The 22,960-nt window shown below is 37.1% G+C and overlaps 7 protein-coding genes and 1 long non-coding RNA gene across 8 annotated transcripts; 7 read left to right on the forward strand and 1 right to left on the reverse strand.

Annotated features, from left to right (window-relative positions):
- Positions 1-36: 36 nt before the first annotated feature.
- Positions 37-3,126, forward strand: LOC135946078 (uncharacterized). The gene is made up of 12 exons (XM_065494121.1): positions 37-212; positions 373-519; positions 582-688; positions 750-917; positions 979-997; positions 1,426-1,542; positions 1,597-1,764; positions 1,819-2,010; positions 2,073-2,173; positions 2,229-2,393; positions 2,455-2,614; positions 2,677-3,126. Exons 1-12 carry the CDS (start codon positions 62-64, stop codon positions 2,925-2,927), a joined length of 1,746 nt encoding a protein of 581 aa, XP_065350193.1. The 5' UTR covers positions 37-61; the 3' UTR covers positions 2,928-3,126.
- Positions 3,127-5,858: 2,732 nt separating this feature from the next.
- LOC135945916 (uncharacterized) lies at positions 5,859-8,011 on the forward strand. The gene is made up of 4 exons (XM_065493863.1): positions 5,859-5,953; positions 6,012-6,113; positions 6,168-6,341; positions 6,944-8,011. Exons 1-4 carry the CDS (start codon positions 5,864-5,866, stop codon positions 6,989-6,991), a joined length of 414 nt encoding a protein of 137 aa, XP_065349935.1. The 5' UTR covers positions 5,859-5,863; the 3' UTR covers positions 6,992-8,011.
- Positions 8,012-8,014: 3 nt separating this feature from the next.
- LOC135945915 (uncharacterized) lies at positions 8,015-10,068 on the forward strand. Its single transcript, XM_065493862.1, has 7 exons — positions 8,015-8,158; positions 8,262-8,410; positions 8,461-8,650; positions 8,707-8,806; positions 9,571-9,672; positions 9,726-9,899; positions 9,954-10,068. The coding sequence occupies exons 1-7, from the start codon at positions 8,058-8,060 to the stop codon at positions 9,999-10,001; spliced, it is 864 nt and encodes a 287-aa protein (XP_065349934.1). The 5' UTR covers positions 8,015-8,057; the 3' UTR covers positions 10,002-10,068.
- A 406-nt stretch (positions 10,069-10,474) lies between these two features.
- Positions 10,475-11,492, forward strand: LOC135946828 (uncharacterized). The gene is made up of 3 exons (XR_010575545.1): positions 10,475-10,577; positions 10,639-10,897; positions 11,350-11,492. It is a non-coding gene; the product is annotated as an uncharacterized LOC135946828 (long non-coding RNA).
- A 62-nt stretch (positions 11,493-11,554) lies between these two features.
- Positions 11,555-13,496, forward strand: LOC135946318 (uncharacterized). Its single transcript, XM_065494505.1, has 6 exons — positions 11,555-11,701; positions 11,760-11,949; positions 12,001-12,100; positions 12,962-13,063; positions 13,127-13,300; positions 13,357-13,496. The coding sequence occupies exons 2-6, from the start codon at positions 11,774-11,776 to the stop codon at positions 13,429-13,431; spliced, it is 627 nt and encodes a 208-aa protein (XP_065350577.1). The 5' UTR covers positions 11,555-11,701; positions 11,760-11,773; the 3' UTR covers positions 13,432-13,496.
- Positions 13,497-14,852: 1,356 nt separating this feature from the next.
- LOC135946109 (uncharacterized) lies at positions 14,853-16,400 on the forward strand. The gene is made up of 7 exons (XM_065494169.1): positions 14,853-14,994; positions 15,046-15,197; positions 15,541-15,730; positions 15,793-15,892; positions 15,950-16,051; positions 16,100-16,273; positions 16,327-16,400. Exons 1-7 carry the CDS (start codon positions 14,894-14,896, stop codon positions 16,381-16,383), a joined length of 876 nt encoding a protein of 291 aa, XP_065350241.1. The 5' UTR covers positions 14,853-14,893; the 3' UTR covers positions 16,384-16,400.
- A 439-nt stretch (positions 16,401-16,839) lies between these two features.
- LOC135945556 (uncharacterized) lies at positions 16,840-18,565 on the forward strand. The gene is made up of 8 exons (XM_065493314.1): positions 16,840-16,949; positions 17,006-17,059; positions 17,276-17,450; positions 17,507-17,529; positions 17,580-17,618; positions 17,678-17,795; positions 18,134-18,292; positions 18,344-18,565. The coding sequence occupies exons 1-8, from the start codon at positions 16,893-16,895 to the stop codon at positions 18,523-18,525; spliced, it is 807 nt and encodes a 268-aa protein (XP_065349386.1). The 5' UTR covers positions 16,840-16,892; the 3' UTR covers positions 18,526-18,565.
- On the reverse strand, positions 18,556-22,955 carry mRpS21 (mitochondrial ribosomal protein S21). The gene is made up of 3 exons (XM_065493315.1): positions 22,847-22,955; positions 18,869-18,955; positions 18,556-18,788 (listed from the first exon to the last, which is right to left on the reverse strand). Exons 2-3 carry the CDS (start codon positions 18,946-18,948, stop codon positions 18,605-18,607), a joined length of 264 nt encoding a protein of 87 aa, XP_065349387.1. The 5' UTR covers positions 18,949-18,955; positions 22,847-22,955; the 3' UTR covers positions 18,556-18,604.
- Between the last annotated feature and the right edge of the window lie 5 nt (positions 22,956-22,960).

Here is a 22,960-nt window from a genome sequence, read left to right on the forward strand (position 1 = left end):
GACTCGTGGCAAATGACCGAAAGTATCGTTAGAAGTGTTTGATGATTTATTCTGACTGGGAATGCTGTGCACCACGGTCGCAGCAGCAGCCCGGTCCATCGCGTGCAGACAAGAAACCACGATGAGGCTTCGACTGCTCGCCCTCCTCTGCCTTGCGGTTTGCGCCGCACAGGCTTCTGACAATGAGAGAGACGACTACTTTCCAGCTCCGTGTAAGTTTTCTCAATTTTTTTTTTATTTTGCCCTCTATAAGTTCTAGATAATCGAACATTTTCAAACGATTTTGCCCAACATAATTTGATAGAACAAAGGAAAATTCAACAAATGTGCAGTATAGCATAGCTATCTTTAACTCACATTTCTCCCTCACAGATTTTGACAAAGAAGAAAACTTGAGTAGCGAGAACTGTGGAAACCAAACTACTCGGAATCATTGGGACGTTTTTGTTAGAAACATGATTACTGAACAAGATTGCGTTTCATTTATAGCTTTTTCTAAAAGGACCATTCTTGGAGAAGGTGCGTAACATGAATATCACGCTTGAGAATACTAACGACAAAGAGATAATTTTACTTTCTAGGAAGGACATGCGAATTCGGTCTGAGAACTACAACTGATCTACGAGTCTTTCCCAAAATTTGTGAAGGGCGCACGACAGAAGAGGAATGCATCAGAGTTTCCGTCAAAGTAAATATTTTATCTTTTTCAGCGAAACTTTGTTATTCAATGTATTTTTCAATGATTTAAGGTAGTGAATGTAATTGACCTAACTGCGACCCCATTACCATTCACGGTTATAATAACTGAGGACATGCCGAGTGAGGTCATAACTCCGCTTTGTTTGTTCAACCGTGACAACCTAATGGACTTTCAACTTCAAAGAGAATCGCCCTACTTTGTATGGACATCGTGGACCGTTCGTATTTTCAAACTACTTTTTGCACTGTCTTAAACTGATTACTAATCTTATTTTTTAGGATTTTCCAACTGACCCAAGTAAGTTTATTAGATATACTATTAGAAACCTATTCGCTACTCTATAGTTCAAATTTAAATGAACGTCCATAAAATTAAATAGATCTCGTATATTTTTCAAAAGGATCGAATAATAAACCTGCATATAATTAAAAACATTTACTTAATTTCTGAGCCGAATAAAATTTATTTGGACTCTTTCAACTACATTTATTAATCAAAAGCCACTATTAATGAAGGTATTTTACAATTGCGTAATTTTATTTAAAGTAAAATTCGGGAATTTCCTAAAAAAATGACCAGTTGTTTGAGCTGATTTTTACGGATTTAATTATTTAGAAACTATATATTATTTTAATCGTTGACATAATTTAGTACGTTTTACTTGAAATGCATTTTTCATGCAATTAATTGACACGATTTTGCTTCGAATTTGTTGAATTTTGCAGCAAATGTGACGAGCCAAAGTAATTGCAAAAGGGTTCTAAGCAGATATGAATTGGAAGCACTGGAAACTTCTAAAATTCCCATCAAGAATATCTTGTGTGTCGAGCAATCCGAACCTGGTAAGTTTTATACATCTAATTAAATTTTAATAATGATCATTTAATGCCACACAGGCCGTCTTCTGATCAATTACCACAATGGCCGGTATTTCTTGAGAGGTGTAGATTTATTTTGGAGGCAACGTTCTTTCATTGATGTATTGCCGTATATTGACGTGATCGCGAGGTTCTCAAAAGAAATTTATGTATTACGCCCGATCCCGCAGACAAAAGAGCCCAGCGGTAATTTCACACAACTATAAAAGCTCTCAGTGATTTTATTTATCTTTAATAAAGAATTCATTGCGCAAGAAGGCAACCTCAGTTTCCCAGACTGTGGAAGGAAACGAGAAATACAACCGAGTACACAAAATTCAAACGGAGTTACAGCTCATACAGGCGACCATCCTTGGAATGTTTACATTGAGAATGTTAAAACTGGACAAACCTGTGGCGGAACACTAATATCGCCGACAGTAGTTTTGACTGGTAGTGAAGCAAAGCAAAATGAATTACTCATTTCATGACTTTTAAAAAAAAATCCATTTTAGCTGCACATTGTCTTTATGAATCGAAAGCAGCAGACTTCAAAGTTACATTTGGGATGTATGATAAAAGACAAAGAAGAGCTCCTGGTGTTCAGAGAAGAGAGGTTTCACCTTCCCTGTAAATTATGCACATGCGTAAATATTTTGAAAACATTTTAGATAAACAGTCTGATCGTGCACCCGAAATATGACTCTGAGGAAGTTCACAGTGACGTCGGACTTATCATTTTGAGGGATAATATACAAATAAACGACCACGTTCGACCAATTTGCCTGTGGAACGACGACTCTAGTTTGGTTCGCGTGGCTGGAACTGAAGCTATGGTATATCGGACGTACGAGAATTCCAAAATATTTTTTAAATTTTGTTTATTTTCTACTGAAGGCGGTTGGATTTGGACTTGCTGACAACCACGCGCGCACAGATGAACTTCAAGAGGCTCGACTTCCGATTATAGCTCACAAAGAGTGCTACTTGTCAGAAAGGAGATTTTTTGGGAAATTTTTGCAGCCAGGGGATAATTTTTGCGCCGGCTATAAGAACGGTTAGCACACCCCTCATTTAGCAATTATTACCGATTTTCTCAATTTGTATCCATTGATTCAGGAACAATCAACTGCAACGGGGACAGCGGAGGCAGCCTTTCCGTGGAAAAAGACGGTCGGTGGTATATCAGGGGCATTGTCAGCTTTGGAAAATCGGAAAAAGTGAAGTTTGAGGGCAATGAAACACCGTTGTGTCCCCCAAATCAATATTCTTTGTTTGCTGACGTTGCAAGTTACATGGACTGGATCGTGGAAAATACGCCGGAAATTTCATTCCGAAACAGTTTCCTTCCAAGTGTAAGGCTTCTTTGAGTGCGTGTTTCTAGTGCAGCTTAATTCCCCTCCTGACCAGGCCCATTCCGGCTCTGCCCTCCCGGGTAGAGTTTTAGAGAGATGTTTGCCAGGAATGGTGCCTTTTACCACTATTAATAGATATATTAATTAGAAAAATGTAGCTAGACAGCATGACCTCTTATCAAAATATATTTTTCCTATGGCTTTATTAACTAAATTGCTTGGCTTTTAATGTATTCAACCCACAAACACGATATTATTTTAGTTAGTATTCTACTTCGTGCTTATCACACATCTGAGAGAAGAGAAAGGTCAAATCTGTGACCTTTATATTGGTCTTTATATTGTTGGTGAGAATCCACTTCTGTTTTTCAAGTACACTGAGTAGGTATAACGAAGCTAATATTTTAAGACTGAAAAATAGAACTGGAAAAATTCTAAATGTCAGGTATTTTTTTCTTCTCTTGTATAGTCGTTTTGGTACCTCAATCACGTTTTACTTTGAAGTACCCGAAAAGCTTTTAGAAAAATGAAAAAGGTCTCAGCACTGGAACGTATTTATGTCATTTCCAGGTATATCTTGTAAATCATTTTTGTTTGTTTCCTTCTAAAATCGGAAACGTGCTTTTTCCACTCAACGTTTCACCAAAAGTTTTAACATAGAAATTCGTCTCACATTTTCAATCATCTCGTACAATGCGACTGCTCGGAAGGGATAAAGGCTTAGGACTCATGAAACCACTTTTAGTCCCCAGTCAAATTTTATATTTACCATATATACTGATTGTCAGTTTCAATTTTCCTTAATTGATTCAAAATATTCGCGAGGAATGTTTTTTGTATGCTAGACCTCAATTTGCGAAGTTTGGGGTCAGAAATATATTCATTTTTTTATCAGCTTTACTAAATTTGTCAGAATTTTCTTCTATGACATGTTGTCTTGCTTTGGTTCTCGCAATTTGAAAATCTGGAATACCTGATTCGATAATGAGTCAAAATCATGAATCAAGTCTATTTGAAGGTCCAAACGTTCATAGAAAAAAAATCGGTTTTACTAATTCCTAACAGTAATTCTTCCGATTTCACGAAAAAAAAACGCTTTTTAATCTGGAAAGTTATCTCTTCAAATGCAAAAATAGTCAATCAAATTCTAGAAGAGGTCATCAAGTTTCATCCGCTGTTTATTATTTATAGACGGAAGGAAAGTTTTCGGAGTCTAACACGCCCTCTTCCGCTCTACAAATTAGTCGGTCTTTAGCCACGTGAGGAGGAGAGCCCGGCCTTACAATTAATACTCCTTTTGAAGCGAAATAATGTGGCGCTATCTGTGCAAGTCACGGAACGAGTTATCCAACCACTTCAATGCAAGTCACCTGATACGTTTCTATTTTAAAATTTCATTAGAATTTGATTTAGGGTTTGGCAGCAGCAGGATTTATTTTACCAAATGGAAAGAGGCCGACGAAATTCCAAATATTTTGGTTCCTCACCGTGTGGACGTGCTACTTTATTTTCATATTTTTAAGCATGGTGGAGTTTTTCGTACAGCCGTATCACCTGAGAAGCACCTTGTTCACCATTTTCGTGGCCAACAACGGTTTCCAGACCCTCTTCCGTCCCATTCAGTTAATTATTTCCAAAAGGCGCTTCGAACAACTGCTGGTTGCTTTTGAAGGTTTGTACTTTTGTGTGAAAAATGAGAGAAGTGCGTTAGTTTGAAATCCAGTCAAGCCAGACCAAGCGTGTGAGCAGATCAGTTTGGAGGAGCGGAAAACGCGCAAACACTCGACAAAGAGAATCCTCAAATTCAGCGCCATTCTTTACACTTACAATTCTCTGTTGCTTCTTAGAACTGTTATTCCAGCTATTATTAGGTAAGTTCACAAAATTTAATTTTTTATTCAAGATTTATTTCATAGTGTTTTGAAATTAAAAAGTCATCGTGTTATTTTAATAAGTAGTAAATTGGTTTTTAACAAACATTACAAATATATAAACAAATACAACATATATAGCAAACAAATATAGCTTTCATGAAATGAAGCTTGGTTACAAACATAACAAATATGAGTCCATTTTTCATACAGCTTTTCCGGGAAATTGGGGATAAGAAACAATTTGGTGATCATATTTCAATAAATTTTACATTTTTGGAATCTGCTCAGAGCGAGACGAATCGAATAATATATGCCATTTAAATAATTTTCGTGATTTTAAACAAATTTTTCCAACGGAAAAGTGTTCCGGGAAAATCGCGTGCAGAAATGTAACGGCTTGTTCTAGAGTTTTGATTGTTATTACCAAAAAAGTGTTCATAATATCTATCTTAATTTTGGCAATTTCAAATTTAATACATTCGTTTAAATTTTTAGAAATTGCTTTTCCGGAATATTAAGGTTAAATAATATGTATTGCCATGATTAACTGAAAATTTGAGAGTTAGGCAACTTGTTGAGCTCGAATGTCAAGCCGGCTGCATGCTCTCTATTTTTAAGGATGGCGAAAGTTTCAATTTGCGAGCACAAGCCGGATTCGTGCGACGAGGAAAGCACCCCTTTGTACATCATCGATTTCTGGTGGTTCACCGACAGATTTGCCACGCCCACTTATTACTACCTTTTCACTTACAATGGTATGTAATTAATCTACTCCGCTCCCCCCTCCATTGGGATAAATATTTAAATTTGAGTCCGTTTTTGCAGTTATTTGCGTGTCGATTTACATATTGATTTTCTGCACGTCTGACGCATTTACCTGCAGTGCAATGGTCGCATTAGTCGAAAGAGGTGACTTTTTGATCAGAATGGCGCCAAAAGCACTCTTGCCAGGTCAAAAGGGCCAACTGACACCCATGTTTGAAGCGTGGATCAAGTATCACCAGCATTACGAGGAGTGATAAATTAATTTAAATTTTTTTACAGTAAAATAATTAAATTATACATAGATTGGTGAAAATGGTGAATAAGGCTATAGGCCCACTTGTGTTACTAACGCACGTTTTCGCCGCTGGAAACATCATGGTTTACGTTTTCCTCATTCTAAAAGTGTGTATTTTTAACTTTTAAAATTGAAAAAAAGCGTGTACAGCTTTAATTCCCCCAGGACAAAGAGCTAGAAATCCGAGAGCTGGCTTTTTCCTTTCTCTCCGCGACTGCAATTCAGTTTTTCATGTACGCATATTGGGGCCAGCAGGTCATTAATAAGGTTATTGACCCTCCTATAGCTGAAGAAAAATTCCTTTAATTCCAATATCATCAGGGAGATGAACTCAGCCGAGCTACCCTGACTGCTAACCAGGTGGCGGAAGGTGCTTATCAGGACGGCCCGGCAAGGTTGGCCCTGATGGTCGTGATGGCCAGGTGCTGTGGAAAATCCAGGTCGGCAATCAGCGGAATGGGATTTTTCCGAGTCTCCCTCAAATTCTACGCGAGGGTGAGCACCGAGCCGAGATTTCAAAGAGAGATAAAAAAAGTCACCAAATGCATTTTTTGTGCGAGGGTTATCACACAAATGCATTAAAAGTTATTTCGAACTGATTTTAATTCGCGAATTAGCTGTTAGAAAAACCCCCGGTGCTGATTGCCGTGATTTTATTCGAAATGAAATGCGGTTATTAGGAATAAAAATCGATTATTCGTAAATTTTTTGCAGTTTTTAATCAAAAAGCCTCAGAATAAAAGGAAAATTTTTTCGGATTTCCACGGAATTTGGCACTTGTCGAGATTTTTAAATTCCGCCTCCTTTTTTAAGTCCTTGCAAGTTACGAACCTCAAAAGATAACTTTTAAAAGCAAATTCAAGGTGGGTGTGTATTCCGAAAGCGAGTATTTACGAGCAAAAAATTGCAAAACGCGCCCCCAGATTTTCATCAAATTTACTTTTTAACATAATTATAAAAAACTCTAACCTCGTCGTGTTATTAAAGTGACAATAAAACCACTGTTATTTAATCAAAAAATAGAGACAACTTATCTCTCTTTAAAATCTGACTACTTCAGTGTGAAAATTGAACATCTAAACTCCGACTGTTTGCAGATTGTCAGCCTATCGCTCAGTTACTTGCTAATCGTCCTGCAGTTTTAATCATCCAAGAAGTTCAAAATTTTCAATTTTCAACAACAACGATGGACTGGGAGGGTGCATGTTTTTATAGCTGAGACATACGTGTATAGTGAAAAAATGAGAAAAATTAAATTATACTCTCTGATCGTCAAGAAAGATTTTCCTAAATTTTTTAAATGCTAATCAAGCAGGGAGTAATGTCTGCTTACTGTAAAATCATGAATTTAATTCATAATTTAGATCATTATTGTTAGCACACCATTGGGAAGATCGCAACGAGAAGGGATCGAAATAGTTTTATTACACGCAAAATCTGAAATGTGTTGTATGTTATATACTTATGGTCCTTTGTCGCTAATAAAAAAAATAAATTCAATGTTGTCCTGTTGTAAAGACCCACTTTCAGAAGGTGTGTTTTTCTTTCGTGTTGTATGTTGTGATGAAAAGAGGGCATTATGCTTCAAAGGAAATCGATACTTTGATATTACTTCTTTGTGGGGGGCGAGAGAGCATAACTAATTCAGCCAGAAGAGTCTTCAAAGGAATTATGTTCTCACGAGAAACAACACACATTTTTATTTTTGTGACCCCCCATATAGTCATAATCCAAACTTCAGATCCGTACGTCAGGATGTGCTTTCCAGGCTACGAGTTAACGAGGGAATTCGCCATTCACTTCAAAGTCAGGCCGTGTAACAATTATTTTTAACAAAATTTTTATTTATTTTATTTAGGGATTGGCATTGGCCGGATTTATCCTGCCGAACGGGCGAAACGCGACGAAATTTCAAATATTTTGGTTCGTCTTGCTGTGGGTTTCTTTCTGTGCGTACATTCTCCTGACCATGGTGGAGTTCTTCGTGCAGCCCTACGACCTGAGGAGGACTTTGATGACCATTTTCATGGCCAACAATGGAATTCAGATCCTATTCCGTCCGATTCACATGCTTTTTTACAAGAGACGCGTGGAAAGCCTGCTCCGCAATTTACAAGGCAATTAAAAATTTTAACTTTTTACAAATTTAATTGTTTACCGGCAGGTCCACCTCGACAGGACTCGTTGATTTTTGATCTAGAGGAGCAGAAAATGCGGGCTTCCTCGAGAAAGAGAATCTTTAAATTCAGCGCCGCCCTATACTTTTACAATTCGTTGCTTTTTCTTAAAATTCTCGTTTCAGCTGCCATAAGGTACTCTTTAAACCTTTTTAACTAGTCAATTTTCATTATTTTCTCCATTTTTATTCGTTTGATTGCAAAAAATTGATTCATTTAGGCTTTATCTTTTTTTAAGAATTATCAAAGTGTATTGCTGCGACGGCCAACCTCAGCCCGATTCCGATTTTTGCGACGAAGAAAGCAAACCCTGGTTCTTTCTCGACTTCTGGTGGTTCACTGACAGATTTCAACTGCCCACCTTCTATTACTTGTTCACTTTCAACGGTATGCACTCTAACGTATCAAACAGGCTATTTTTAACACTTCCAAATTAGTCGCAAATATGTGCATTTACGTCCTGAATTACTGCTCTTCTGACGCCTTCACCTGCAGCTTGATCATCGCGTTGGTCGAAAGAGGGGAATTTTTAGTGAAGATGGCCCCAAAATCCCTGTTGCCAGATGAGAACGGCCAGAGCTCGTCGATGTTCAAGGCGTGGGTCAAGTACCATCAGTATTATTTAAGGTATTCGAATAAGCAACTTGAATGGGAATTAAAAGATTAATGTTCTTTCAACATAGTTTAATCAAAGAGGTCAACAAGAATATCGGGCCATTGATTGTGGCGACACACGTTTTTGCAGCTTTGAACATCATGGTTTACTTTTTCCTCATTTTGAAGGTCAATTATATTAATCTTATTTTTTTAAAAGGTTGTCATGCTTGAATTAACTTTTGAAATCTGTTAAGCAAGACGAATCGAACGATATGTCATTTATCATAATTTTGAAGCAGTAGTTCCTGATTTTCCGGAATGTTCCGAGCAGAAAAGTGCTCCTCTGAGAAAATTTACGCCTTGTAGTGCGAATTAAACTTTTCCTAAGATAATTTTCTCTAAAAAATCTCGATTTTGGCTGTTTAAAATTATAATAAAACGAATGAGATAAATCAGCTTTTCCGGAAAATAGGGGAGAAAGAAAACTTAAGACAGTCGGATTTCAATAAATCTTACATCTTTGAAATCTACTCAGCGATACGAATCGAATGATGTGTCATATGTTATTACTTTGCAAATGTTCCTGATTTTTCCGAAATTTTCCAAACAGAAAGTGCTCTGGGAAAATCACGTAACGACTCGTCGTATAGAGTAAAAATTTTCACCAAGATAGTTTTGAAAAGTCAAGCTTTGTGTTAGCAATTTTTCTGAAAAATACGAGTCAATTTTTCATTAAGCTTTTCCGGAAAATTGGGGAGAGGAATTAACTTTTGCTGTCATATTTCAATAAATTTCACATTTTTGGAATTTTCTCAAAGAGACGAATCTAATGGTGTGCCATTTTCACAGATTTGGAAAAGTTCATTAAATTTTTTCAAAGTAGTTTTTATAAAATCCATCTTCATACGATATAATACGAGTAATTTTATAACTTTTTCCGGGAAATTTAGGAACAGGAGCAGGAAATCAGGGTGCTGGCGTGGTCTTTCCTCTTCGCCACTGCAATCCAGTTTTTCATGTACGCATACTGGGGTCAGCAGGTCATCAACAAGGTTTGTTTTCTCACCATTATATTTTCTCAATAACCAAATTTTAACCAACACAGGGCTACGAGATAAGCCGAGTTACCCTGACTGCGAGTCAGGTGGCACAAGGTGCTTATGCGAATGTTCCTGCCAGGTCTGCCCTGATGATCGTGATGACCAGGTGTTGCGGAAAAATCGATTCGAAGATTAGCGGAATGGGGTTTTTCAGCATTTCCCTACGGTTTTACGCCAGGGTATGTTCACGGAACGGAATCAAGATTTCGTCTTTAAAAAATAATATTTTCCAGATCTTCGGTCTTTCCCTGAGCTACCTACTAATTGTTTTGCAGCTCTGATTATAACTGTGAGGCGTTGAATTAAAGTTAGAAATTTTTAATATCGTTTTAATAAAGAGCAGAAAACTTAAATTTGCATTTACATTCATTTTGAAAAAATAGTCTTAGATATCAGGGTTCATTAAACTGTTTTTTTTCCAAAAATATTGTTCGCAGATTTTATTTTATGAATGACTGAAACCGCACTGATCTATTCAAGAAAATTACAAAATAGTTCAGTGACATTTGTCTTTTTTCTCTTTTTGTATATATGTAATGACATTGGAGGAATAAATAAATAAATATATAAATAATAATATATTAAAACCTTTTAAAGAACTTCCTAAAAATATAAATTAAAAGAACACCAATCTCGTAATTTACAGTTATCTTGAACATGAGGAAAATTCCTAACAGAATCAAATATTTAGAGAAAAGTTTGAATAACAATGCCCCCGTTTTCCTTTCCTTTATACTGCGTGACAAAAGTTGTAGTTTCCGGCATTTCTCCTCCTTATTTAGTTGCGGCAAGCCCGTCTCGATAGGATGACAGCTTTTAGAAGGACTGAAGTAAGCGAGTTTCAATATCATTTTAAGGTGACGAGAGAATGGATTTGAATTATGTAAGTTATTTTCGTTTAATTAATTCTTATTTCAGCCACTTTCTTGGTGCGGATTTATTTTGCCCAATGGAAAGTCACCGAGCAAGCTAGAAATCTTCCGCCTCTTGTCATACCACATTGCAAGTGTCGCGAGCCATGCCTTGACTCTAGTTCATTTTTTGGTGAAGCCTTATCAGTTGAGGAGAACTATTGTTACCATGATAGTTTTGAGCAACGGATTCCAAACGACATTTCGACCAACCGACATTATATACAGGAAAAGAAAGGTTGAAAAAATGATTTCAGACTTCGAAGGTATGTATTTATTATACATTCGTATTTTAATTAACATTTTTTTTTTAATTTAACGGGGAACCACGCACCCAATTCAAAACTCCCGCGATTTTCTGTAAAGTAAATAATTTCCGATTTTCCCGCACTTTTGTGACAAATGCCACGTATATACGTCTTCTTTTTCAATATTTTGGTAAACATAATATAATGTAAATATTCCAGAGTGTAACTATCGATAAAACATCAAATTTCACAATTTTCCCGCTCTTTGTGACTTTTGCCACGCCTTCTGTTTTAATTTCCAGGAAGGCAATTTCAAATTATGCCCAACTTCCAGTGGTCAGTGTTTGCAGAAAATCCGGAAAAAAATGCAATACTTCAAAATCTAACGGTTAATTCATGGAAATCGATTAAATATTAAAAAACTTGATAAATTTTTGAGCGTTTACAAGCTGAATTTAATTAAATTATAGAACCTCCAGATTGCGATTGCCTTGAATTTATTGAAAAAGAAACTCAAATGAGGCGAAAATCGAAGAAAGGGATAGTCAGGTTGAGCGCAATTCTGTACTCTTACAACGCCCTGCTAGTATTCTCTACATTATTCACCGTAGTGATCAGGTATAAGCTAAAAGAAGGTAAAAAAAAAACAGCAAAATTATAGATTTGATTTCAGATTTACGAAAGTAGCTTACTGCGATGATAAAAGACATTTAAACCTGGAATTCTGCGAGAGTGAGAGCAACCCTTACTACCTCTACGATTTCTACTGGTTTACCGACCCTTATTCCACCCCCACCTTCTACTACTTGTACTGCTACAACTGTAAGAGAAACGCGACATTTTTAGGTGGTTATTTGTACTAAAAGTTGTGGAACTTGAGGCCTGGTGGTTGTCATGTACATCCTAGTTTTCTGCACCTCAGACGCGTTCACCTGCAGCTCATTGGTCGCTTTGGCCGCAAGAGGCGAATTCCTCATTGAAACTGCCCCTGCAGCCCTGATGCCAGGAGAAAGGGGCCAGCTGACGCCCATGTTCAAAGCGTGGGTCAAATACCATCAGCGATATGAAAAGTTTTTAATTAATATTGATTTGAAATTAAATTTTGATTTGATATTTTTCAGATTATTGCAAACTGTCAACGATGTCAATGGACCGATTATTTTCGTGACGCACTTCATGGCGGCAGCAAATATAATGGGATATCTTTACCTCGTCATTAAAGTTATTTGAACTGATGTGTAGTCACTTTGACGACGCCTGATGAATTCGATTTGCAAGATCTGCCCACCGTTGGAATGGCCAGGCCGATAGCTTTCATCTTGACCCCTTTTGAGAGCCCCCAGGGCGCACAGAAAACGCCCTGATCTCATCCCTGAGTACCCTGATGTCGTCCAAAAGGGTCGAGTTGTACATAATCTGAAAGCTCTCGACTTGGCCATTCCAATGGTGCGCAGATCTTGCAAATCGAACTAATGCAAAGCCCATCAGACGTCGTTAAAAGTGCTACTGATCGCTCGAGAGCTACCCTGACGCCAGGGTTCGATTCTGATGGTCTATTCTGGCGTCAGGGGTGACCCTATGCATGTTCAAAGGGTGAAAACAAACCGATCATGCAATTTTAACTTCCTAAAAATTTACCCTGGGCTCAAAATACCTGTTTTTCAACCTTTTGACCGTATATTTTTTACGAACCGATTAACCATTTTGAAAAATTCTTGGCCAACATTTTATATCATGCTCGGCAAAAATTTAATGTGCCCTTTTTTAGTCATCAAAATTTAATAATTAAAAATTACTCAATCTTTAAAATTAAAAAATTATTTTTGTAAAAAAATGTAACACTTCTGGCCGTCTATTTAGGCAACTTTTGGCACAGAGTTTAATGTTCTAGCTTAATCAGATCTCGAGATATTATCAATTTAGTATGGGATTTGAACTGATTTCACCATATTTGTTTTTGAAAATTTTAAATTAAAATAAAGTAATAAAAAGTTTGAAATATTGCGAAACACTCGTTAATTTAAGTTCTAAAGAGAAATTTCGTCAGTTTCCTCCTTTTAAAAATACGTAAAAATTTCACAGGACGAACAAGAAGGCCTTTTAGGAACTGTGGTGTCCTTCCTGGTAGCGACTGCAATTCAGTTTTTCTTTTACGCCTATTGGGGCCAGCAAATAATCAACAAAGTGAGAATCACAATATCACATATTAATTTAAAGTTCATCTTGTATTGTTTATACAAAATTTAGAACGACGAGTTAAGTAGAGTGGTTTTGAGCGCCGACCAAATCGCCTCAGGGGCGTACTCCGAGGGCCCAGCCAGGACCGCCCTGATGATTATCAACGCAAAGTGCTGTGGAGCCAGGTCGGGAAAGGTTACTGGTCTCAGCTACTTCACCATAGGATTAAGATTTTACGCAACGGTATTTTCACTTTTACGATTTAGGTTTGATTTTTCTGGTATTTTTTTTCATTGCAGATTATTAGCGCGTCTGCGACTTACTTGTTGGTCATTTTGCAAATTTCGATACGTGAAGGGAAGCAGATGGATTGAGATTATTTATTGACTGCATTATAACTGACAAAATAAAATTAATACTGTGTGAAAATAAACCTGAATTTGACAAAAGTAAAATGTTTTGTATAATTTTTTATGAATAGTGATAGTACTTCAATGTATCTTACATTTTTGAAATCTGCTCAGCGAGACGAATCGAATGACGCTCTACAGTGCTACTTTTGGAAAATTTGGTGAATTTTCCCAACGTGAGAGTGTTTTGGGAAAATCACGTGTAGAAATATAACGGCTTGTAGTAGAGTTTTAACTTTTTCCAAAAATGTTGTCCTTAAATCGAGCAGAATTTTTGCTTTTTCAGATTTAATAGGTACGAAGCTATTTTTAAAAACGGGTTTTCCGGGAAATTGGAAAAGGAAAACACTTTAGGAGTCGGATTTCAATAAATTTCACATTTTTTAAATCAGCTCAGCGAGACCAATCAAATGATATGACATTTTTATAAATAGAGAGCAATAATTTACCCATTTGAAAGTGATTATGTAATAAGCATGATTATAGAGGATAATTAATAAAACACAAAAAGGACAAGGTTGGCGAAAGAGAAGCAATCAACCTTGATGAATATCTAATAAAATAACTTCAGCGTATATACACAACAGAAGATATGAACTGAATGTTTCTAAGCAAGGAAAAAAAGTTTGATGGTCGTAATGGCTAAAACTAACTCAGATCAAGCCCCCATTTGAAAATTTCCCTCTCTCCTATGTCCGCTTTTCATAAAAAGGATCCAGGGGGACGTGTAATTCTTAAAATTGCAAATTTCCAGATATCCATACTCACCAAAATCAATTGTATAGTCATTCTTGCTCGATTATTCTTCAGGAAAAGTCACACAATACCTTGAGAACTTTTGATTGCCGGTATCTCAAGAAGAGAAAAGTTTGCAGTGACGCATGTGATCGATAGTTTGCTGCAAAGACAAACACCAAGACTGAACCATTATTACATGCAGTTTGGCAAGCCCGGCCATCGGACTAACATGTGGAATACAAAGAGCGCCGAGTTGTCTTTCAACTTGAGGGTATTATGATAATATATAATCGTCGAAAATAATTTTAAATTAAATTCGTTTTTGAACAGGGTCTTTCCGCTGCCGGTTTTATTTTGCCGAAACAAGGAAGATTAAGTTCGAAAAGAATTGTTTGGCTGCTCGCTGTGCAGATTCCGTACATCCTAATCCACATTTTAGCCGCGATAGACTTTTTTGTCCAACCGTTCCATCTGAGGAAGCTGCTGGTAACCCTATTTCTCACGAACAATGGGTTCCAAACTGTAGTCCGACCACTCCACATCTTCATTTACAGACACCGCATTCGAGCTTTTTTGCAAACGATTAACAGTGAGTTTATTATTTGTTGAAAATACAAAAATATTCAACGTGAATTTTACAGAAGTTCCAGACAGCCTTAGTGAACAATTCAATTCGGCAGAAAGGAAGATGCGTGAGCACTCGAAGAGACGCATATTTCGCTTTAATTTTATTTTATATTCGTACAACGTGACTGCCTATGCGGTCATATTCATTCTCGCTGTTGTAAGGTATATTTCTCTCAAATTCACACCGGAGAAATTCTAATTTTAATTTGGCAGGTGCGTGAAAATAGCCTACTGCGACGACAAGACGCGGCTTACGGAGCACGAATTCTGTGCGCACCTCAGCACACCGCTATACATCTACGATTTTTGGTGGTTTTCAGATCCGATGGTCTTGCCAACGTTCTATTATTTGTATGCGTTTAACAGTAAGTAGCACAAACTCACCAACTGATCCGAAAAATATAAGAAATTCTTTTAAGACAGAAATTTCCTTACCGCCAAGAGGAATTTCCTATTTTGAGTGATCAGATCAGCAAAGTTGTTTGCTGTCGAAAAGCGATCTATTTTCACGCGGCGGAGGACGCGGCCTATCTGATTGGCCAAACAGTTACAAATACCGCCGCCAGACAATCAGAGCGTTCGCGGTCCTCCGCCGCGTGAAAATAGATCCCTTTTTGACAGCACTCAACAAACTTTTGCTTCTAAACTATATCATCTATTTTTTTTAAATTTGAAGCATAATAATTACTGTTCTTTAAAATGATCTAGTTTCAATGATCGGAGTCTACTACTCAATTTTCTGCGCGTCTGACTCGTTCAACTGCAGCGTTTTCGTCGCACTGGCCGAACGGTGCAAATTTTTGGCACAAACCGCACCGAAAGCTCTGCTACCAGATCGAAGAGGCCAAATCACACCGTTTTTCGCAGCTTGGATCAAATACCATCAACAATATCAAGAGTGATTTGAAAAAACTAAACTAACGAAAATTAGAAAATTAATTTACAATTTCTTTTTCTCAGGTTGGTTTTGAGCGGAAACAAAATTTTTGGGCCAGTCGTTTTTGTTACTCACGTGTTTGCAGCTCTCAACGCGATGGTTTACACCTTCCTTGCGATAAACGTAATTCTTATTTCCAGGAAAAATTATATAACATTGAATTTTATAACATTTTTTAAGGATTCGGAGGACACAATCAGAAGTTTGAGCATGGCAAATTTACTCGGGCTGGCAATTCAATTCTACATGTACGCGTACGCCGGGCAGCAAATAATAAACAAGGTTTAAATGAGATTGAAATTAGAAGAAAAAACTAAACATTTTGCACAGAGTGAAGAGTTGAGCAGAGCAACCCTGACCGCGAGTCAAGTGGCCTCAGGCGCGTACAGCGACGGCCCTGCCAGAAGCGCCCTTTGCGTCGTCATGGCCAGGTGCTGCGGCTCAAAAAACGACGAAATCAGCGGACTCGGATATTTCAACATCTCCATGCGTTTTTACGCCAGGGTATACGAGATAAATTTTCTGTTTGTTCGTCTATAACTATTTTTGGATTCCAGATCATGAGTGTGTCCGCAACGTATATCCTTTTCACGCAACAACTGAACAGCAAGTGAAATATTTCAGAATAAAAATATAACCAATGAGGTTGTTATCTGTATCTGTAAAAAAATACAATTTCGAACTAACTTAGAGTAGTTTTAAGTTAAAGAAATAAAAATTTGATTTTCCTGCAAGATTTTAGTCATTTTATGCATTGATATAGAGGTCAGAAAAGAAAAAATACGAAATATTAGAGACTTCGACACGAAATATGCATCAGTTTTGAAAGCCCTAAATGATTTCAAAATTTCATCTGACTATGAATCCTTGCAGCTCTGATTTTCGAATCTGGGTCGCTCTACCCATCATGCAGCATTTTACGTCCTTCGAATAAAAGGCCACGCGGCCTTTAAATCTATAAAACCTTTCAGAGCGAGTATGGCGTGTGACAATCAGCACATCCACCATCGCGTTTGCGCAACCCCGAAGGAAACAGGATGTACGACTTTCCATCATTTCGCGTGACAGCCGGACATTCTACGAATTGAACCGACGCTGCGAAACTGACGCACTCAAACCGACGATGTCGAGCAAGGCAGTCGTCATTCTGTCCGTTTGTGTTGTTGTCTGGGTGCAACAGGTTTGGAACAAAATAATGCGAATAAGTATTGATTCATTTTGATCGGTGTGAATTAGATCGTGGCGCAGGCGAAAGGCAAAAAAATCGACTGTGCGAAAGAGGACTATACTGTAAGTGATTCTTTGCCCCAAACGTGTTCACTCAGGTCAAAATCTAGCACTTTTCTAGTTACGGACTAGACAAAATCCATTTTAAACTCCAGTTATAGTAAAGACTCCCCTTGACGAGACAAATATAATGATGGTTTTCTCAAATTCCCAGAAATTTTATCATGTGTATATTCAGGCTCTAATTATTTAAGGGATAATAAATAATTATATTTGAAGATTCTGGATAAATGTTGCGAAATACCGATTGGAAATTTGGCTGAAAATGAAATTATGGCCGACTGCAATCCGCAGAAAGACAAAAAACTGTACTCCTGGATAAATGATTTCCAAATGAACAAGCTTCAGCTCACCAAGAAGAACAACAGCATCGATTTAAACGACGCAACAACAAGTATTAGTTTTTAATATTACATTGAAACACGCTTAAAATGAACATTTTTCCAAAAGAAAACACATTCTGCCAAGTTGCGGTAATTTTTTAGGAATTTTATCAAATATAGACACTGAAGTTTTATTTTAGAATTTTACAAACTGTCTTTTCGAGAAAGCCAGCCTGATGGTAAATTTGATTTCAAGATCGAAATAAATCGTCGATTTATGTTATTAATATATCATTAGTTCCCGAACGGAACCGTAAATGCTGAGGCAGCCAAAGATTTTCTCACGGCTGGCAGGGAGGACCCATGGAAGACTCTTATTGCCGATCACATCACCCAAATGGGCAACCTGGAGGATTGTATGTCTGCCAGTTACATTTTTGACAAGGATAATTCAAAACGTGCCGAAAATCGTTGAAAACATCAAAACCGGTCATTTGGCAGTTTTTGGTCTGAATAAGAGCGAAGGCAACTAATCAGAGATCGAGACAGCAGCGCCACAGTGACAGCCAGTGGAAGCGAACCACTGCCTTCTTTGATATTATGGTCACCGCGGCGTTCTTGTGCTAAGTTCAGACCAAAAAACCGCCAAAAATATCGTTTTTTTTTATTTCCTGCCGAATTATCATACGATCAAACCTAATTCAACCGTCAGGAAGCAAAAAATTAATTTTAAAATTGATTTCTATATCAACAGATATTCCGAAGAAGTTTGAGGCGAAACTGCCTTGTCCGGAAAACCCGAAGAAACCGAAAGGAAAAACCGTCAATGTCACAATGGGGCCTCTGGTTTTGGTCCAATTTTTGCAGATCGGCGTCGTTGAGATGTGTCCACAGCCCAAGAACTTTACCAAGAGTATACATGATAATTTAAATAGTTTTCTCACTAAAATAAAACTGATTCCAGAGGACAAATGCAACGCTACCCTGTCGACTTGGAAAACGTGCTCTAATTTCCTTTTGGACAGCCTATACTCAGCCTCGAGTTCTCCAATCAAAATTAAAACGCAGAGCTTTTCCTCTGAAAAGAAATCAGGTACTAAGAAAAACATTTTCTCCTATTTGCATGACGCAAAAAATAATATGTAATGCGGTGTTTGTTTGTAATAAAATGCCAGATTTGACTTGACTAAGTTTTATAATTCATCTTATCAAATACACTGAGAAACTAGCAGTAGCCTGGGAAAGGCTCGACTCTGTTTTTTCGCAGCAAAAACTCGATTTTTCTGTCCATATCTTCGTTATAGATCGCTTTGCACTTTGTGTAGTTTATTCTCCGTCTTGTTTGGAAAGGCTTTTCGTAATATCTCGTCAAACGGTATTGCTCGAGAAAGCCCTCGCGGCCCATTATTCTGCACAGACCGAATATTAGCAGTTTATATTATTTTTCTAATTTTAAACAAAAAATGAGAAGCCCGAATTTCGTACTCACCGGTTAATGAGCCTAACTGCCTGTTCGACGTTTCCATTCTGGACGAGCACAGTTCGTGCGATGAAGGACGCGTGTCTCATGATCCAACTGAAAAATATAGTTGCGTTTTGAATAAAAATTAATTTTTCAAATCAAATATGATTGAATTTGAACAATTTAATCAGGTTTTCGACTGAAAATCTCGGCAAACCCGTTTAATTTAGTACTTTTCCCGCGCTTTACTCCACTTGCTACGCCTTCTTTAACGATATTCCAAGAACCGCGCCCACATTTCAAAATTCCCGCGAGTTGTGAAAGTAAAAACGTTAAATTTCAAGATGTTCCCGCGCTTTAAGACACGTACCACGCCTTCTTTCAAACAAATTTCCTGAGTCACGCCCCCATTTCAAAATTCCCGCGTGTTACGCCTCTGCCAGTGGTCCCTGATCACAGTGAAACCGGTGTAGACGTGTTTTTCTACATTATAAATTGCAAAATTAAAAAATAGTCATTTTCAAACAGTTGTCTGGTGAAAATCGATTATTATTATTATCTTACGCCTAATTTAAGTGCGAATGGATGCCTGTACTTTCAGGGTTCCGAATTTTCCCCACCCGTATAAAACCCACCCGGGTTTTATCGGGTTTAACCAGGCTAAAAAACCCAATAAAACCCACTATTTTGCCCAAGCCTCCAATATTTTTAGTATCAAAAATAAAAAAATGCTGGGAAATAAAATTGTTTTTTGGCTGTTATCTTAACGCTGAAAAGGTACACTCAAAGAAAAAATTCTCATTTTGAGACGAAAAAATCGGCTCTCAAGTGAGAGTAAAAAAATTCGTCTCACTTTGAGAGCGAAAAGCGGCCTGCCGCTTTTGCGTCTCAATTTGAGACGAAAAAATCGGCTCTCAAAAGAGAGCGAAATTTTTCGTCTCACTTTGAGAGCGAAAAGCGGCCGGCCGCTTTTGCGTCTCACTTTGAGACGAAAAAATCGGCTCTCAAGTGAGAGCGAAATTTTTCGTCTCACTTTGAGAGCAAAAAGCGGCCGGCCGCGTTTCGCTCTCAAAGTGAGACGAAAAAATCGGCTTTCAACTGAGAGCGAAATTTTTCGTCTCACTTTGAGAGCGAAATGCGGCCGGCCGCTTTTGCTTCTCAATGTAGAGCCTAATCTGTTTTGTACTTACGATCGGCTATGGCAGGCCCCGCAGAACTTTATTTTCAATCCATTTGATGATCCGTTTGGCCGAAAAACTTGAAACGTCGATCACGAACAGCATTATTACCGCACTTTTTGCCACTTAGGGACAATGCACTTGACATAAAACGACCTCAAAACCCGACTAAAAACGCCAGCGGCCAGCGTGAGCCCTTGCCGCGAAAATAGACGGACCAGCTGAAACTGAAACTTTAAAATGTAAACAATGACACTGATAGGCCAATTTTAATTTTTTGGACCAATCACAAATTAGTTATGGTTATAATCTCACATCCTTGACTTTGACTGGCGCGAAGTCAGTCTGAAAAAATATAGGAACAAACTAATTTTTTTCAAATCAAGAGAGATGCCAACAATAATAAAAGTGGAAATAAATTATAAAATAAATACAAAATTAATTGAAATAATAAGTGGTATAATAATTAAAATTATGAAAGAGTAAAATATAAATTAATATGGATAAAAGAAATTTAAATTAAAAAAATAAATAATTTAAACATGAAAATAAATACAGTCTTTAGGAATTATTGTTAAAAAACTTCTTAAATTCAAATCTGGAATATATAACATGCTTCATAAAACGAATAGCAGGTAGACTGGACACGGCTTAAAGAAGTATACATGGTTAGACTCTCAGTTACACTTTTAGGAATAAACCTTTTTTTAAACCAATTGCTTGCATAATTTTGAATGTTAATTTTTTGAATGTTAATGTCCAAATTCCCGGGAAATCCTGGCTTGCTGGTCAATCTATGCATAAATGTCTCAAAATTTTTATTTGTAGCAAAATGTTTTCCTTTCCTGGTGCATGTTATCACATTTTACCATCGGGGCAGCTTCAGGCAAATTTGCGGACATTTGGAAGAGATGCGCCGTTATTATGTTTTTTCTTAATTGAGATGGTTTAAATATATTCAATTCAGATTAATTAGAATTGGTGGGTTAAAATTAAAATTCTTGATAAAATTTCCAAGTTAAAAGCAGGTCCATACTGTCATGAAAGAAGACGAATACGATGCTGCTAATCACTAATTTACATCACTGATGACAGTCCTCATCCAAAAAATATGCCAGATTGATTCAAATTATGTTGCTCAATGTTAATATGCCGCTCAGGAAACATTAAAACATGTAAATTTGTACGTGAAATTGAAATCTATGATGTCCCTGTGGCCGACTCTAGATTTCTAAAGATTTAATCAAAATTAACATTCAAAATTATGCAAGCAATTGGTTTAAAAAAAGGTTTATTCCTAAAAGTGTAACTGAGAGTCTAACCATGTATACTTCTTTAAGCCGTGTCCAGTCTACCTGCTATTCGTTTTATGAAGCATGTTATATATTCCAGATTTGAATTTAAGAAGTTTTTTAACAATAATTCCTAAAGACTGTATTTATTTTCATGTTTAAATTATTTATTTTTTTAATTTAAATTTCTTTTATCCATATTAATTTATATTTTACTCTTTCATAATTTTAATTATTATACCACTTATTATTTCAATTAATTTTGTATTTATTTCATAATTTATTTCCACTTTTATTATTGTTGGCATCTCTCTTGATTTGAAAAAAATTAGTTTGTTCCTATATTTTTTCAGACTGACTTCGCGCCAGTCAAAGTCAAGGATGTGAGATTATAACCATAACTAATTTGTGATTGGTCCAAAAAATTAAAATTGGCCTATCAGTGTCATTGTTTACATTTTAAAGTTTCAGTTTCAGCTGGTCCGTCTATTTTCGCGGCAAGGGCTCACGCTGGCCGCTGGCGTTTTTAGTCGGGTTTTGAGGTCGTTTTATGTCAAGTGCATTGTCCCTAAGTGGCAAAAAGTGCGGTAATAATGCTGTTCGTGATCGACGTTTCAAGTTTTTCGGCCAAACGGATCATCAAATGGATTGAAAATAAAGTTCTGCGGGGCCTGCCATAGCCGATCGTAAGCACAAAACAGATTAGGCTCTACATTGAGAAGCAAAAGCGGCCGGCCGCATTTCGCTCTCAAAGTGAGACGAAAAATTTCGCTCTCACTTGAGAGCCGATTTTTTCGTCTCAAAGTGAGACGCAAAAGCGGCCGGCCGCTTTTCGCTCTCAAAGTGAGACGAAAAATTTCACTCTCTTTTGAGAGCCGATTTTTTCGTCTCAAATTGAGACGCAAAAGCGGCAGGCCGCTTTTCGCTCTCAAAGTGAGACGAATTTTTTTACTCTCACTTGAGAGCCGATTTTTTCGTCTCAAAATGAGAATTTTTTCTTTGAGTGTAATACTGCATTTTTGCACATTGAAAAATTCGCCAGTCCCGGGCCATGAGGATTAAATTTCTTCGTTTCTTGAAAAAATGCAGTGAATAGCAAATTTGAAAAAACCCAAAAAACCCCAAAAAAACCCATATTACCCCCCAATAAAACCCAGGTGGGTCGGGCAAAATGTAAGAAACCCGGGTTTTTTGGAACCCTGTGTACTTTTTAAACTTGTTAAAATTTCATTCATAGAATGTCATTCAACAAATTTACTCCTAATATATTCCTATATAAAAACATTTTATGTGTAAAAAAATGAATAAAAATGCATAATTACAGTTTCCCGTTCTCATATAAAATGTGCGAAATATATGTGCAAGTGCAAGGCTAATTTTATCAAATTCAGCCAGTCTTCTGTGTTGTGTAATGATATGTATTTCGTTATTTTCTTTCCCTAATTCCGTGTAAATAATACATAAATAAATCTAAATATATTGGCCAGCACCACAATTCTTACACAAAATAAAAATTTACAGGGGATTTAACTCACTTTTCCGATCTTTAGGATGAAAATGTGAACTTTCCAGGATGGTCTCACGCGTTGATTTTCTGTTTCTGGTAACTCGAACTCGTGTTGTTTTGGTGCCACACCCCCTTCAGATGA

The sequence above is a fragment of the Cloeon dipterum genome, chromosome X (assembly GCF_949628265.1).
Source record: "Cloeon dipterum chromosome X, ieCloDipt1.1, whole genome shotgun sequence".
NCBI lineage: Eukaryota > Metazoa > Arthropoda > Insecta > Ephemeroptera > Baetidae > Cloeon > Cloeon dipterum.